Source organism: Anarrhichthys ocellatus, unplaced genomic scaffold (assembly GCF_004355925.1).
Source record: "Anarrhichthys ocellatus isolate YVR2014 unplaced genomic scaffold, GSC_Weel_1.0 scaffold450, whole genome shotgun sequence".
Lineage (NCBI taxonomy): Eukaryota > Metazoa > Chordata > Actinopteri > Perciformes > Anarhichadidae > Anarrhichthys > Anarrhichthys ocellatus.
Window position 1 is genome coordinate 18,775 of NW_022280424.1, and position 17,993 is coordinate 36,767.

A 17,993-nucleotide genomic window follows, 5' to 3' on the forward strand; every position below is an offset into this window, starting at 1 on the left:
ACACTCTGTTTCTCAGGAATGTCATATTGCTATTGAGATGAGCTGCAAAACACAATCTGAACATTGTACATGTCATGTTTTCTGTATCTACCTTAAACCACATTCCAACATTCAAGAACATTTCTAGAAATTGTGCTAGACGTTTTATTCTAGTACCCAACTTTTATATTATATGATGATTACTAGTTAAAATCAGCATTGCCAGAATCCTTGCAAGGTGTAGCTGTGAATACTACAATCTCAGAGATCATAAAGTCATTAACATTAACATCAAGAATATTGCCGGTTTACTATTGAAAATAATTATTTTTTACACTTCTTGTTTTTACTTGTATGATAGGACTATTTTTATTTTTATTTTGTAGCTAAGTTCAAAGACATCTGTCCGGGTGGAATGGGCTACACTGTTCTACCAAATCCGCCTGTCAATAAGCCAGTCATCACTTACCAGGAGCCCAATGACCCACTACCCCCCCCAACCCTTGCCAACACCAGAGAGACCAGTGGAGGCCTTTGGGAAACCAGAAGAGATTATACCAGGTGAGTTTCTACCATTTAATATTACCAGTGCATGTTCAGTTGATTTACTTTAAGTTGATATGTGTGGCACACATATCAAAACTAGATTAGCACAAGCCGCTTGTGTGTTTGTTGTTGTTGAATGTTTGTAATACAGATTAATGAAATCAAATGCCAAATAATAACTTTGGTGCAGCTTCAAAATTATAGCATCCAAGTGTTCTCCATTTCTGAGACACTTGTTCTATAGTCAGGGTTGCGATGGCAACAAAGTGAGACAAGCAGCCCAAACATCTTTTCACACAGCAACTTCTTCCAGCTTTTCCTGGGTAACCCCAATAATTTCCTGTCCAGCAGGGAAATGTAGTCCCTTCATTGTGGACCAAGATCACTCCATGACCAAAGCATTTATAAAGGAAGGTGCCCAGGATGCAGACCAGTTGACCGCAACACATCTAGCTATCCCTGGCAATGAAATGGATCTGTGGCTCAAAACCACCGCCATCCCCAAATATTAAACTCCTCCCTCATTATCACATTTGTCAACACGAGACATATTCTTTCTAATTATTTAAGGTAGGCCTTTATATTATTTGAAGGACCACAATGCAAAAGATGTGTCCTTTGGTCTTCAGTCTAGACTTTTTGGTAATATCATTAGAACCTTTTCGGTTTATCTATCTCACTGTGTTTGGAATGTTAAAACTTAAATATCTTTTGAGGCCAAATCATTATAAAGTTTCACCATCAATGCTGCAAGTTGTAAGATGCTAATTATGTAGAAAGACTGGGTATAATATTCTCTTTCCTGTTTTAATAAGCAACAGAGCAGCAGCATGTTATTCTAGCTGTAGATGAAATAAGGGTTTTGGTTTACTTTAAATTGCAATAATCTATATTTAAGGAAATTAGTGCAAAAACAATCCAGAGCTGCATCCATTAGCTTCTGCTCATCCGGGTCGTGGTCCAAACGGCCTTCTCCCCAGTAACTCCCCAGCAACCAGTTGGATTTGTCAGCAAAACCTCTGAAGGCAGACGTCCAGGGGGCATCCTGATCAGATGCCCGAACCACCTCAGCTGGCCCTTTTGACACGAAGGAGCAGCGGCTCTACTCCAAACTCCCTTTGTCTGAGCTCCTCACCTTATCTCTTAGGCTGAGTCCAGCCACCCTATGAAGGAAGCTCAGTTTGACCGCTTGTATCTGCGATCTCAGTCTTTTGGTCACTACCCAAAGGTCATGACCATAGGTGAGGGTCAGAACGTAGATGGATTGGTAAAACGAGAGCTTTGCTTTGCGGCTCAGCTGTCTCTTCACAACGCCGCACCGGATCGCCTGTCTATGTCACACTCCATTTTACCCTCACTCGTGAACAAGACCCCAAGATACGTAAACTCCCTTGCTTGGGGCAGTGTCTCACTCCCAACCCAAAGGGTGCAATCCACCGTTTTCCGGCAGATAACCATGGCCTCAGACTTGAAGGTACTGACTCTCATCCCAACCTCTTGACACTCTGCTGCAACCCGCTCCAGTGTGTGCTGAAGGTCACGTTCTGAAGGAGCCAATATAAACCACATCACCTGCAAAAAGCAGAGATTGAATTCTGAGGTCTCCAAACCGGACACTCTCCTCCCCAGGCTGCGCCTTGAAATCCTGTCCATGAAACAGGATTGGTGACAATGGACCCTAGTGGAGGCCAACACAAACTGGAAACGTGCTTGATTTTGTGCCGAGTAACCGTACATAGCTCTCACTTTGGTTATACAAGGATCGTATGGCTCGTAGCAACAACCCAGGTACCCCATATTCCTGCAGTACCTTCTACAGCAGTGTTTTTCAACCTTTTCTGAGCCGCGGCACATTTTTTACATTAAAAAGATCCCGCGGCACACCAACAACCAAAAACGTTACAAAATGACACTTTTTAGCATAATACAGCATATATGTCAGGGGTGTCAAACTCAATCACAGAGAGGGTGAAAATAAGAAATTGGGACTACGTTGAGGGCCAAATAGAGTCACCATTTAATAAACAGGATAGAAGGGGTATTGGACAAAGTGCAAAAATAATACATGTTTAGGTAGGCTACATTATTGTATGCATACCAGAGCTAGATGTTTGGCATATTTTCTTGGCTGCTAGTTCATTCATATCTGGGGTTAGGTTCTGTGGAAACCCTTACGATGGAGTGAAGGTGCATCAGTGAGACGACTCCTGTGTGGGTTTGTGTTCATCTTTATCACAGAGAAAAGCTGCTCACACAAGTATGTGCTTCCAAACATGCAGAGCATTTGAGCAGCATGTAGGCGGAGTTAAGGCATCGTTTCGGGGGTAAAGCTTGGAAACTGTGAAGCGCCCTCAGAGTCATACTTTGTCTTCAGTGTCATTACACTGGAGGTCTATCAGCTCCACAGGTGCTCTTTCCACGTCAACTACAAACGGATTGCTGAGCAGTTCAAATTTAAATTTCTGAGCTGCAAAGTCGGCAAAATCGCCGGGTGAACTCTGTGCCAAGTGCGCCCAGTTTATCAGCAGAATGCGCAGTCGGGTACACAGCAGTGGAGACTTTTACTGCATCACACATGTCTGTGATCACACATGTCTGTGATCACACGTCCCCGTCCCTGAAGCTGGAGGTTTAGCGCAGTGAGATGCTTCGTTATGTTGCACATAAAGCCAGCTATCATCACCACTTTTTGTCCCGGAGGTCTGTGGTGTGGCGGGCCAGTTATGATAAACATATGATATTTTCTGGCGGGCCGTCGTACCGAGGGCCGGATATATGCAGACAATTTAATGACAAGTCTCTAAATGTGTTGATCCTTACTAGGCTTTTCAGCTGGGTTATTTTGCCCAGTTCAGAGTCTGCATTTTTCCTTTTCAAATATTTCTCCATGGCTGCTCGTCTCGTCCCACTCGTCATTTCATTCTACTGTCCTAAATTAACACGTCATTACTGCGCTACCTACTGCCACCCACTGGCATGGAAGAACATGTATTACTTAGCCAGCCACTATATTGCAGCTCAGACGCTCAACAATGGCAAAGTATTTGCAACAACTAAATAATAATTTTTTGGACTCATTAAGTGAAATTGGACATTTTCCCACGGCACACCTGACGATGGCACAGCGGTTGAAAATCACTGTTCTACAGGACTCCCCAAGTGACTCGGTCATAGGCCTTCTCCAAGTCCAAAAAACACATTTAGACTGGATGGTAAAACTCCCATGAACCCTCCAACTGAGGTTAAATGGTAAATGGACTTGTACTGGTATGGCGTTTCGCTAGTTTTCCGACCACTCAATGCGCTCAAACACTTAATGTCATCATTCACCCATTCATACACTAATGGCTGGGGCTACCATGCAAGGTGCCACCTGCCAATCAGGACTTTCTAATCATTCATACCCATTCATACACCGCAGGAACAGCCTGAGGGAGCTGCTTGGTTAAGAGTCTTGCCCAAGGATACATCAACATAGACTAGCAGAGCCGGGGATCGAACCGTGTCGTGTCGTTAATTCTGAAATCAAACTGAACAAACATACAAAGGGATTCTAGTTGTGTTTCCTCGCCCCCACCCCACTGTTGTTTAGGAACAAGATGGTACTACTTAAAGGAATAGCTCAGTGTAGTGTTGGCGTAGCAAGTTTGTGGTTGAGCGAGAGTGACAGTGGATCAGAGCAGATAGCTTTGAAATGAGCAGTTTGACCATGAATAAACACTGCAGCTCCTCAAGACCCAAGTCAAGTTCTTGTGTCTCTTGCTTCTCATATTTATCCCCCTACTGTGTCTCACATATAGCCCCTACCAGCCTGCGTCTGGTTAAGAGTAGTGAGTGAGAAGTCAGCAGTCAGGCAGGCACACCTATGCACGCACTCATTCCCACACGACTGATATCGTTATCTCCTGGCGGATATAAAAAGTCTCCTCCAATCACAAGCATGCATTCACCCACTGAAAATTTGCATTAATGGAGCTGGTCAATCAGGACCTGCTTAACCGAGTACGTGTGGACCCCACTACACCAGTACTGATCGGTGTAGGACCGACAGGGCCCCTTGGTAGAGGGCACTACCTGTACTTATAGAACTATATTACTGCTATATTGTAACCTTTTTTCTAACCATTGACCACCCATAGGTTTCTGAAGGTTTCTCCAACTGTCACCATCTTGTTAGTGACGACAAAGTCTAATCCAAAAATGGGCACGGTGTAGCATGGCTGCAGCTGAGGCAGCCCGAGTGAAGGCTGGTTGCTTAAACATGCCCACCTAGCTGGAAGCTACCAAGCTAACTAAGTTTAACAAGCTAATAAGAACCGTGGCAATATATTACTCTTTATTGCTAGCCGCCTAACGTTAACCGTGTGGTCTTGTTGATCTCGGCTGCCATTGCAATTTATTTGTCACATAAAATGCATTTGCCCTCTGAGGCAAATTTTTGATTTGTGATTTTGGGCTATACAAAATACATTGAACATTAAGATATTTAATAATCAACATCAACAGCACATACACGAGGCGAGGTTCAGTTACTTGAATTATCTGAGGTAAATGGTAAATAGACTTGTACATAGCTTCTAGTCTTCTGACCACTCAGAGCATGATGACACTACATGTCATCATTCACCCGCATTCATATACTGATGGCAGAGGTTACCATGCTACCACCTGCCCATCAGGACTCTTAACTGACAGCCTGCAGGAGCAATTTGGGTTTAGTGTCTTGCCCAAGGACACATCAACAGCACGGGTAATAAATAATAATAATAATGCATTCTATTTGTAATGCACTTTTCATTTAAAAAATCTCAGAATTGCCACAGAGCCAGTACATAGTAAAAAACATAGTAAAAAACATAGTTAAAATAACTAGTAAGCATAAAAAAAAAAAGTCAATGAACAGAAACACAAAAGAAATAACTGACAGTGATTTAGGTCAGAAACGCCTTCCTGAATAAAAAGGTTTTTAGGCCAGTTTTAAAAGAGACCAGTGTCTGTGTTGCCCTTAGGTGGTCAGGGAGACTGTTCCATAGGCGTGGAGCTGCCGAGCCAAAGGCCCGGTCGCCCATGGTGCGGAGCTTGGTGTTGGGGACCCGGAGGAGCGAGTTGTTTGATGATCTGAGGGTGCAGGTGGAGATTTGGGGAGTGATGAGTTCTTGTAGGTAGGGAGGTGCGTGTCCATTTATGCATTTATGTGTGAGTAGTAGGACTTTTTAGTCAATCTGGAATGAGACAGGGAGCCAGTGTAGTGAGTGCAGAATGGGTGTTATGTGCTCATACTTCCGGACTCTCATCAGGATCCTGGCAGCGCTGTTTTGAATGTATTGCAGCTTCTGGATGTTCTTGGCAGTGATCCCAGTGAAGAGTGAGTTACAGTAGTCCAGTCTTGAGGAGATAAAGGCGTGGACGAGCTTCTCTGCATCTGACAGGGTTAAAGTGGGGCGGAGTTTGGAGATATTTTTGAGATGATAAAACGAGGTTTTGCACAGGTGTTTTATATGGTCATTAAAGGTCAGGTAAGGGTCAAACCTAACTCCCAGATTAGTGACTGGAGGAGAGGGGGATTACCTGACCGTCGAAGGTGAGATGAGTTATGGAGGATGAATGAACCTGGTGTGGAGTGCCAACAAGGAGGGCTTCGGTTTTGCTACTGTTTAACTGGAGAAAGTTGTTGCTCATCCACGCCTTTATCTCCCCAAGACAGGCGGTGAGACATGACATTGGTAACCACCAATCGAAGGTGGTGACACCCAGCTGACAGCTAGCGGCTGTGACAGCACCCACATGTCTGTCAGCTCGGCTTAATTGTGCATAACTTAATGTAATTTTACTGGATGAGTTGTTTTTTTTTTGTATTCACCCAACGTGCAGTTGAATAGCATGAATGATATATTAGCTATAGAAACCAAAACTATTTTTTGTACCGGGCATGTTTTGTTCTGCTATAAATTTGGGCATTTTAACATGGGGGTCTATAAGGGTTGGCTCGTTTTTGGTGCCAGCCTCAAGTGGCCATTTGATGAACTGCAGTGGCTCCGCGTTGGCTTCTTTTTTCAGCCCGGAGGTTGCGGCTTGGTTCTAACTCTCAGAGGCTCCGCCCTCTACTAGACTCTGTGGATACAGTGGGTGGAGCCCGATGAATGCAAGCCCTTTCTCACCATAACATCGAGCCAAACCACGGTGATTCTCACTGGCTAAAGGTTAGTTACAGCCCACCTAATTCTTTATAGCTAATGCGTTCAACATAACAGGCTTAAACGCTCAAACTTGGCAAAGCATCTTACTACCCTGAACTAAGACAGGATTTGGTCAGAGAGTAGCTTCATTGCTATTACCAAGAACCAGCAAGCAACTGGGGTGCACCGACACACACTCTCTCACCTTCAGAGAGGAGCACTCCAGAGGCTCAAAGGGATCCTTCACCAAGGCCTTGAGCACCAATGGCAGTTCCCACAGGCAAGCATCATTGGCGAGTGTGTCTTGTGACCTGCTGCAAGAACCGCCTCTTGAGAGGGTAATTCAAGACCGGTCTGTCATAAAAAACCTTTGTGGCTGGAAGAAATTACTCTATCCAACAACACGTTTGATGTTCAAGAGTTCCTCCCTGGTGAATGGGACCAGGGAAGGAGAGCAGAAAACTGAACAAATAAACAAAAACAGAGAAAGTGCTTATGTTCATCATGGGGAGAAACCGTCACCTTTCAGCTAGAAGTCAACTCGAGCCACAGTCTAATTCTGTCGATTACAGAATTTACCCTTCAACAGTTGGATACTGAGACATTAATATTGTTCAGCTGTCTTCCATCTGGCATGCTTTTAAGTGACTGAACATACTTTCAAAGAAATCAACACCAATGAGGGATTGCATTTTGGCAATCCGGTAAGAGGTAATTGAAATGCATTTTTGTGCTTTTCTGCAATGAATAAAAAGTAACAAAGTAAGTATTACCAATATACCCCACACCCCTCCCTCTGTTGTTTGAAGCGTGGTCTTAATTTATCAGCCTCACAATGCCAGTGTCCCACTGATAAATGAGGGATGAACAACAATCTCACTGTTGCAAATTTCAGCTCCAAAGTAACACTCGAAATCCTGACTTATGATCTCTCCTATATGTGATTAGGAACTCACTTCTTTTACATCCCTCATGTAACATTTGTTTGTAGGTGACAAGGATTAAAGGGCTTTTGCTCACTTCACATTTCCTTCAAACACAGGCCGGCTCACAGCCCTTCAGAAGAGTGGGAGATAAACAAGCTGAGAGATGAAGAAGAGGAGCCTCCCGTTAATATTCAGAGCATGAGGGAAAGCCACCATCTTAGCCAAAACCAGAGTCCAAATTGCTCCTAAGCCTCTCTTGAACGGAACACAGGAGGAATTTTCTCGCAACACCAGACATGCCTCTAAAAACTATCTGATAGAAATCCACCACCCAAAAACTGTACAGATTAGTTTTTGTATACCACCAGATAGGAATTTCGCTCCTGGCAGCCGCACATATTGGTATATTGGCACTGCAGAAACATGAGCTGGATGGAATAAATATAGGAGGATTTTTTTTCATATCCTTAGTGTTGTAATATTTTAGAACAAAGAAAGGGGTCTGCAACCTTTTTGACCTTATCAGAACATGGGAAATGATTATATGGCATTTAGTAAAGGGATTACTTTGGGTAAAGTCTGGTATTTTTGCAATGAAGGTGTTTCACATATCGGGCATTAATTGCTTTTTCTTGTGATCACATAATTATATTATAAACTATCGTCACATAATTATTTAATCAAACTCTGCAGACATAAGCTGTTCAGATTTGTGGGTATGGACATTGTTGGGAAATCTCCACACAACAACTTTGTGAGAATGTGAGAAAAACATGACATTCACTCAGTTGCCAGTTATTGGGTACACTTTGCTAAAATGAATACAGTCCATTCAACACTCGTGCAATAACTCCTCCCCATCATTGGTATAAATAGTGTGGACAAAATAATAGAAACAACTGTCGGTGACCTTGAAACCAACCTACCCAAGATAGTTAGATTATATTATGTTACAAACTAGAGGTGTACAGAGACGTTGTTATATGTATCTGTTCAATTAACTAAATTATCTGTCTCTGTGTTCACATAGAAGACCGGAAGTGGGCGTGGTTTGTTCAGGAAATTACGTTAAATGGAGCAACTGTTGTAAAGTAATATTCATTGGCAATACCATTTTTGAGCTTCAAATTCAATATTGGCATATAGATATCCTCATACTGTACTTTTCATATCTCTCTCTCACTCTCTTATTTTTGCTTTAAAAAACAAACTAGTTTTATGAACTGTCTGAAGCCCACCATCCCTTTTTAACTGGGGGACATTGAACAACCAGACACTGAATTTTCCGTGAAACTGAAACTTACATTTCAACATTTTTTTCTGTTTTTCTGTGGTCAGTAGCAGCAACTTCACCAGATCAGGTAGGTTGGGCGCTTTATAGAGCAGATATGTAGCAGCAGTTTGCATGCATACAGACACTCCTTAGCCGCTGAGGCATTGCAGAATCACCTTTGCATGTCAGTCAGCAATGTTGCTGCATGACTTTCAGCTGGTCAGCACAAAGCAATGTAAAAATCTTGTGTATATGTGAATGTAAGTACCAGAAATAGATATAAATCCCTGACACTAAAATATCCAGACAGAAGTCTATGCAGAAGTGGCAGGCATTGTTTGCTCTCTGGCTTGCTCGCTGAGCTGTTCGTTTTTGCCCTGTATTCAAACTGCAGTCAGTTGTCATGCAATCTGAACGCTAATCTGCTTCATAGCACAACGCTTGTATTGCATGATAGATGCAGTGTGCAGAGCCGAAATGATAGACTGAATGCAATGCTTACAGTACTCTGTTGACCGTGTCCATTTGGTACTATTGTCTGTGTCTTGTCATTGAAGGAGCTGGTAGTTCCTATGGTTAGTAATAGGCCAGTAGTTGAACCTATCCAGCCCCAGCTATCTCCAGGTGTATCCACTGTCAGGATCGAGGCAGCCTACCCAGGTGTCTGCTTCACTACCCTCTAAACTTTGTGGTTGGCAGTTTAGGACATCTCAGACACAGCTTGTCAAGCTCAGCTTTCCCCAAGTTCAACGATAGTTATTTCACTTCCAGTTCTGTATTGGAATGCTAACATTAGCACACGTATAATTTCTGCAAAGAACGGAGAAAAATGCATGCTACGGTGTGTTAAAGTACAGCTAAGAATGACAAATGCAGCTCAGAAAGTACAAGTGAGTCAACTGCTGACAAGTTTAGTCTGATGTCCTAAAAGGCCACCTGTACTGTGATCTTTTTTTACACTGGCATTAGAAGTTATTAATTCTTTCATTTATTATGCCATTTGTTTATCTTCTTGTAGTGTTTAATCATTTCAAGCTACAATCATGTTTTCAGAACAGTGGCGCTTCTTCACTGATGGAGCTGCCAATTTTCTGGAGGTTTTGTGATGAGTTTGTAAAGCTGCACATGTTCCTTTCTAGTCCCCATTATTAGATAAAGTCAAATTGATATTTATATAATGATAGATTTATATAACTTATGGGATTGCATGCGTGTCTGCCATCCATCGCTAAACTGGTCCGACTGCCCCAAGGGAGATACATTTGACAATGCATGCAGCGAAGAGCAGAAGATGTGAATGCAACTTCTTCACAGGCCAAAACTGTCACGTTCTCTCAGGTTCAGCTAAGACTCAATCGCAGAAACAGACACAGGAGACAAGGTGAAGTGGAAGACTAGGTATCTTTGCTGGGGTCCAAGCCATCAAACACAGTAACTGAAAACAACTCCAACAGGGAGTGGGCAAAAATCCAAACTGAAAAAAAGGCAAAGTCACAAACCATGGAACGTAGAGAGACAACACGAGGGATAAACACTGGAGACACGATGAGCACACAGGGAGGAGCAAGGCCGGAACATGAAGCACACAGGGGGAAGAACAAAGACAATCTGACAACCAGAATAGGGAAAGCAGGGGAGTATATGTGTGGGGTGATGAGTAGATTGCAGGCAGGGGAGTTGAATGAGTGCAGTGTGGGGTTGGCAGAGGAAAAAGCTAGGGGGAGGTGATTGAACACAGGTGAAGTGAATGAAAGCAACCAGGAGACAATCAGACACAGACACAGGAGGAAGCCGGGAGGAGACCAGGGGCGGAGCCACACAGGAACACGGGGCAAAGCCTAAACCGTGACGAAAACTTAGTCAGGGCACCTAGAATTACTGAAAAGCACAGTAACAAACCCACAACAATCAATGTGAATGGCTGATTTATTTTCTTATTAGTGTGTAGTTTTATAATGATGTACAGTGACTACTATTGATTGGACATCTTATTAGGTTTACCTGCCTGCTACCAAACACAATCCCTGTTGGTCTCCAGAACAACATTTAGTTTCTGTAATTTATCAACTGTATGTTCATAATACCATTTTTTGTTGAACTTCAACAAGTGCTTTGGTAGGAGATTAAGATGTGAGAACTGATAAAATAACTGGACTAAACGTTTGTAGAACCATGCTGAAGTTGTGACATGAAAGGTTACCCTTCTTGAAGTATGTTCCTGGTCAGCAACAGTGCTAAGGTTTGCTGTGGGATTCAAATAAAGATCAGCTGTTATTAAAGGTCTATTTTGTGCAATAAACCCATTCTGTTAGTCCAGCACCATGGGCCTGCCTCTTGAACACAAACCAAGTTGAAACCTTGCATTTGTTATTGTTTATGCCAAATTCTAACTCTCAATTTACCATGTCTGACCAGAACTTTTGCCAGACCAAGTGATGCCTTTTTACTCTTTCACTGTTTTGGTGATAATCTGCCCACTGTAGCCTCACATTGCTCCTGAAAGCGGCTCGTAGTGGTAACGAGGTCTTCTACTCAGAGGTTCAACAAGCGTTGCCCTTTTGCACAGCACTTTTGTACTGTTATACCTGTCGTCTCCCTGTGAAGGAATCGTCATTCTCAGTCATTCCTACAGATGCACAATATGGGCGACTGTGTCTCAGTGGTAGAGCAGGGTCGTCCTTCAATCAAAGAATCGGCAGTTCGATTCCCGGCTCCATGTTGATGTGTTCTTGGGCAAGACACTTAACCCCAAATTGCTCCCGTAGCTGTGCCTACGGTTGGCTACGGTTTGTGAATGTTGTATGAATGTTAAATAGTCCTGTTGGGCATGTGGTACCTTACATGGTAGCCCTTGCCATCAGTGTATGAATGGGTGAATAATGACATGTAGTGTTAAAGAGCTTTGAGTGGTGGGAAGACTAGAAAAGTGCTAAGTACAGTCCATTTGACCATTTATATAGTTTCAGCATTGACAATGAGATGTGCGCATGAGCAAAAGTCAAATTGTGGGACGTGCGATGTTTGCTAACGCTACGACTTTTTTGCTGCTTGATACAAAAGGAATATTATAACACAATATACTGTATATCAGTTTTTTTCAATATGGTGCAGCCCTACTTTGACCTATGCTGTAATCGGTGCATTTTCATTCACAAAACTGCTGCTGATTGAATGAATTGCATTTTCATGTGTGTGGAGAAAATAAGGTGTGCAAACATTATTGGGAATATTTGATGACTGTACAGAAGAAACTACATCCCTTTTGATGCAGATTATGCTTATAATTGTACAATATTATATTATTATTGAGACTGCACCTTGGTCCATGAATTAAAAAATATATAATATTAAAAAGCAAAACTTTAACATGCGTATTACTGTGTATTTTCTTCATTCATTAGAAGTTGTTGAGAGGAACTCTCCTCCTACACCAGTGGAGATCCTCCCATCTAATGCAGGCCAGGACATCGCTCCCACCCAGTCAGCAGGTAAGACATTCTTTTCTCTGTCCTTTGTTTCGCCTCATCTGTTCTGGTATATTGTTGTCTGCCTTAAAAGTTCTATTTTAAGTTGATGAACAGGTGAAGAACAGCTGATAAATACATGGACATCATAGCTAGTTGGCTTTCTAACTTGTTAATTAGCAAGCTAAGATGCTTGATTGCTAACTAAACAATAAGTTATTGAAGACCGTGAAGGGTAATTCTTTTGTAATTAATTGATTTCACTCCTCCCTTTTGTTGTTTTAATGTAGTGTGTGCATGCCTTTAGAGTCTTGCTAAGGCAGCACACAAGGATAGTTACACAGACTGCAAGGATCTACAGTGTTTTTTGATGCAGTATTTGGGCCAAAGTGCTTAACTCAAGAGGGAACATTACCAGTTGATCTTTAAGGAAGTCTTAATGAAAAGCTAGAACAATAAGGCATATACAGAAGCTTGCACGGTATCAGTTATTCATTTTGGGGATAGTCTTCATGTTTTGTTGTTGAGACATCAACTTAAATGAATGGAAACAAGGCAACTGGTTGGCTGTGTTAAAATGACAGTTAAAAAATAACAATACATGAAACTAAAGATTCTCATTCATTGAACTGAAGTTTGCTGATCTTCTTCATGGCTCTTTATAGTATTTTGTGGGACCCATTACTAGTTCTAAAACTGCTGTTGTATTAATACTCTCCTCTTTCTTCTGGCCCAGAGGTAAATGAGTGCCAGATCAACCCTTATATTTGTGGCATGGGGATTTGTTACAACACAGCTGAGGGTTACACCTGCCACTGTGATGAGGGATACCGCCTGGATGACGCCCAAACCACCTGTATAGGTGAGGAATCCAGTCCAGTGCTCAAAGCCAGTCATTTTCCTTTTCATGTACATTCATTTAGTCATACATCTAAGGATAAACCCATGGACTATTGGGTTTATTACATTGGATTGAATGAACACCCATTTATTCATTTACATTTATAGTTACTGTGAGGAACTTTTAACTGGTTATAAAACAGTCTCCAAATAATACGGATGCCGCTATAACACTTACAGAAGTAAACAAGACCGTCACTGAGAAGATTTCTATAAAGTTATTCTTAATGCTTGTCATCAGTGCCAGTGAATTCCATACGAAATCAGACAAAATCATGCAGGTTCACCAAGAAACCTGATTACAGTACTGATATACCCCCCCCCCCCACCATGTATGAATGGCCCAAAAATAGTATATACTTTGTAACTGTTCCATTTTGTTGGACCTAGTAGCTCACATTGTGGTAATTCAAAGAGTCATTTCTTAATGTGTGCAACACAAAGTAAATGTTCCTAATTTTCATGACCTGCAATTTTAACTATATCAAATTCGGCACACAGCCTGGCTCTATTTCTAGTGGCTTTAATGAGCTTTCTTTCTGTTAGATTATTATCAAACCCCAGGGACTGTGAACATGACTCTGAGGTGTGGGGACCACAGTTACTTAAAAGACATGTCAATTTGTTGATGTTTGCATATGGGTGAAGTGAATCGGGCAGAGAAGGACAGTAGTGTGCATACTCTACGGCCCAAAACATGCTGAAGGAGTCCCAACTTTTTTGTGTATGCTCTCAGTGAGCAACTTTCATTAGAATGGCAGTGTGCCATTGTGGAAGGCAGTAGCCAGTTCACTCAAATTTGTTCAAGATTGTTATATCATCTTCTGGTGGGGGAACAGAGCAGATCTTGCCATCAACAAAACACTACCCTGGTTTATCTCTGTATGAAAAATTCTGTAATTTTGACACTTTCTTTGAATGTACATTTTATACAACAAAGTGACACATGTTGTTTGCTCTGGTTTGTGTGTCCAGATGTAGATGAGTGTTTGGAAAGCACATCTTTGTGCTTTGGCGGTCGCTGCGAGAACACAGAGGGCAGTTTTCTGTGTGTGTGTTCGCAGGGATTCCTTGTCAATGAGGAGCGAAACAGTTGTTTTGGTACGTACCCTCAACTCATGCTGCCAGAGCTCGTATCTTTCTCACACACATTCCTATTCATGCACAAACATACCTCAACACACATGCTGTATGTAACACGCACCCAACATTTGCAACAGAAACTGATGTAATTAGAACTTGGTTAAGTGTGCCCATACATCTCGCCCATCTAACAATGTTTTTTATGAAAGTGAGATGCCTTTTGCTTTTTTCCACTTTGCCCATCACCTGGGAAATGAAAACACGTGTTAAATCATCCAGTGTAAGTGATATAACTGGCCTTCAATAGGTAATAATCGAGACAAAAGCCTATAGCCTTGCCAATAGTGTCCCTACTGCCTCCATGTTCATTACACTCTACCAGGAAAACCGAAGATGGAGATCAGCTTTATGATCATTTTGCTATAGTCTGCGCTATATTAACCATGGGATCCTTAATAATTTTAATGAAATTGACAGTGAAAAAATGTATACATGAAGAAATTAAATTACATTTAAGAATTGTCCGATTCTGGCCCATCTGTGCTGTCAACCCTGAAACATACCGTCATCGTGGATGAGTGCGAAGCAACAGGGATAGGACCCAAATGCAGAAGATGCAGACAGACTGGTACCATTCAATGATATCTACTACAGTGAAAGTATGTTTATTGGCAGGTGCAAGTAAGGAGGCAGTTACAGATAGAAGTAAAGGTAGGCAGACAGGCATGTTCAGGTATAGGTACGGGGTCAGAATCATGGCACGGTTCAGGTTCTGGTGACTTGAAAGCAAAGCTACAAAGCACATGGCAAGGGGAACCAAAGAGATGGGTGGCCTAGGGACTCGACAGCAAAGGAGCAGGAAACCTCAGACAGCCGGCCTGGAAACTGGACAGGGCGGAGCAGGAGACCTCAGGTGGCAAGCCCAGCAGAGCCATTGGGCTGGGCAGGTTGGTAGGACGACAAGAAAGTGGGGCGCAGGGCGTAACTGGTGGTCAGGAGGCTGGAGTTCAGGAAAGGTGTAGTTCCTAGCAGGGTGCTGGGCAGGAGGCTGGCAACAGGAATGCAGAGCATCTAGGACAGGTGTCGCCAATAGGCGGACCGCGGTCCGGATCCTGACTCAGACGCCGTTGTATCCGGACCCAGGACCTAAAACCGATAGATAATTGAGAATTATTCAATTTTGACGGAGCGCCTCTATTTTAACCGGCGCAGCTTTTTCAGCCTTTACGGTACTTGTTCAGCGGTGCAAATCACATCACGTGATGCAGTTCGGCCAATCAAATCTGGGTATTCTGACAAGTTTCCTGAATCGAGTGAGATACACACACGGGAGAGACAAGGAGAGAGGACGAAGAGTAGGAGAATAATTACGTGAGTCAGAGAAGTTATTTCACATGACGAGAGAAAAGTGGTCAGAGAGACCAGAGTCTTTAACCAAGAATGAACAGACTCTTTCAGGTTAATTCTTCCCACGGACAGTTTAAAACCAGTGTGTCTCAGATGTTCAGAGACCATGACGATTCTTAAAAGCGGTAATGTGAAGAATCACTACGAGACAAAGCACAACTCTTTTGAGCAACGTTCCCTCTCACATCTGAAATGAAGACAAAAAATAAACCTAAGAGCCCAATATGATCAGAATCCTAACGCATTCATTCACTGACCAACAGTGATGTGAACAGACAGAATATAACTGAAACAAGTGTTAATAACCACAGATAAAGATCATGCACACTAATTTCTCTTTTTAGAAGATGAGAAAAATATAATATCGTAGCTTTTTTAATTGACATCACTTCACACCTGAATGAAGTGAATTTTAAACTGCAGGGCAAATCGGTGAAATTCATTTTTTCTAAAATGAATTACTTTATTTTAAGATGCACATTCTTCAAAAGCTTTCTGTTATGTCAGTTATTCTTTAATCCAGCCCTTATTTTACTTGAAATGAGAAGAACATGTATTTATGTATTTCTATGTATTATTTATAATCCATCCAGTTAAATTTGAAAACTGAGAATAATTGTTAAAATATAATTGATGTGTACTTTCTTCATTTGATTTGACAGTTGTTGACTACACAGAGACGTTACTACTACTAGGCTATTTCAATATATACAGTATATATACATGCATATATACATATATATATATACACACAAACATATATATATGTGTGTGTGTGTGTGTGTGTGTGTGTGTGTGTGTGTACATGTGTGTGTATATATGTGTATATATACAGTTGTGTGAAAAAGTGTTTGCCCCCTTCCTGATTTCTTATTTTTTTGCATGTTTGTCACACTTAAATGTTTCAGATCATCAAACAAATTTAAATATTAGACAAAGATAACACAAGTAAACACAAAATGCAGTTTTTCAATGAAGGTTTTTATTATTAAGGGGGAAAAAAATCCAAACCTACATGGCCCTGTGTGAAAAAGTGATTGCCCCCCCCCTGTTAAAACATAAATTAACTGTGGTTTATCACATCTTTGGAAAGCTGAGTTCAATTTCTTTAGCCACACCCAGGCCTGATTACTGCCACACCTGTTCTCAATCAAGAAATCACTTAAATAGGACCTGCCTGACAAAGTGAGGTAGACCAAAAGATCCTCAAAAGCTAGACATCATGCTGCGATCCAAAGAAATTCAGGAACAAATGAGAAACAAAGTAATTGAGATCTATCAGTCTGGAAAAGGTTACAAAGCCATTTCTAAAGCTTTGGGACTCCAGCAAACCACAGTGAGAGCCATTATCCACAAATGGCGAAAACATGGAACAGTGGTGAACCTTCCCAGGAGTGGCCGGCCGACCAAAATTACCCCAAGAGCGCAGCGACGACTCATCCAAGAGGTCACAAAAGACCCCAGAACAACATCCAAAGAACTGCAGGCCTCACTTGCCTCAATTAAGGTCAGTGTTCATGACTCCACCATAAGAGAGAGACTGGGCAAAAATGGCCTGCATGGCAGAGTTCCAAGACGAAAACCACTGCTGAGCAAAAAGAACATAAAGGCTCGTCTCAGTTTTGCCAGAAAACATCTTGATGATCCCCAAGACTTTTGGGAAAATACTCTGTGGACTAACGAGACAAAAGTTGGAACTTTTTGGAAGGTGTATGTCCCATTACATCTGGCGTAAAAGTAACACGGCATTTCAGAAAAGGAACATCATACCAACAGTAAAATATGGTGGTGGTAGTGTGATGGTCTGGGGCTGTTTTGCTGCTTCAGGACCTGGAAGACTTGCTGTGGTAAATGGAACCATGAATTCTGCTGTCTACCAACAAATCCTGAAGGAGAATGTCCGGCCATTTGTTCGTGACCTCAAGCTGAAGCGCACTTGGGTTCTGCAGCAGGACAATGATCCAAAACACACCAGCAAGTCCACCTCTGAATGGCTTAAGAAAAACAAAATGAAGACTTTGGAGTGGCCTAGTCAAAGTCCCGACCTGAATCCGATTGAGATGCTGTGGCATGACCTTAAAAAGGCGGTTCATGCTCGAAAACCCTCCAATGTGGCTGAATTACAACAATTCTGCAAAGATGAGTGGGCCAAAATTCCTCTGCAGCGCTGTAAAAGACTCATTGTCAGTTATCGCAAATGCTTGATTGCAGTTGTTGCTGCTAAGGGTGGCCCAACCAG

The 17,993-nt window shown here is 42.1% G+C and overlaps 1 protein-coding gene across 1 annotated transcript; it reads left to right on the plus strand.

The window, feature by feature from the left end:
* The first annotated feature begins 490 nt into the window (after positions 1-490).
* On the plus strand, positions 491-15,505 carry LOC116401442 (latent-transforming growth factor beta-binding protein 1-like). Its single transcript, XM_031879829.1, has 6 exons — positions 491-540; positions 8,966-8,988; positions 9,458-9,560; positions 12,302-12,388; positions 13,101-13,226; positions 14,240-15,505. Exons 3-6 carry the CDS (start codon positions 9,473-9,475, stop codon positions 14,494-14,496), a joined length of 558 nt encoding a protein of 185 aa, XP_031735689.1. The 5' UTR covers positions 491-540; positions 8,966-8,988; positions 9,458-9,472; the 3' UTR covers positions 14,497-15,505.
* The last annotated feature ends 2,488 nt before the right edge of the window (positions 15,506-17,993 follow it).

What these genes read in the sequence shown, in the direction of transcription:
- LOC116401442 (XM_031879829.1), top strand. Translation starts at nt 9,473, where the DNA reads ATGGTTAGTAATAGGCCAGTAGTTGAACCTATCCAGCCCCAGCTATCT. An exon ending in GATCGAGGCAGCCTACCCAG is followed by an intron (nt 9,561 to 12,301) that starts GTGTCTGCTTCA and finishes TTCATTCATTAG; the next exon opens with AAGTTGTTGAGAGGAACTCT. An exon ending in CGCTCCCACCCAGTCAGCAG is followed by an intron (nt 12,389 to 13,100) that starts GTAAGACATTCT and finishes CTTCTGGCCCAG; the next exon opens with AGGTAAATGAGTGCCAGATC.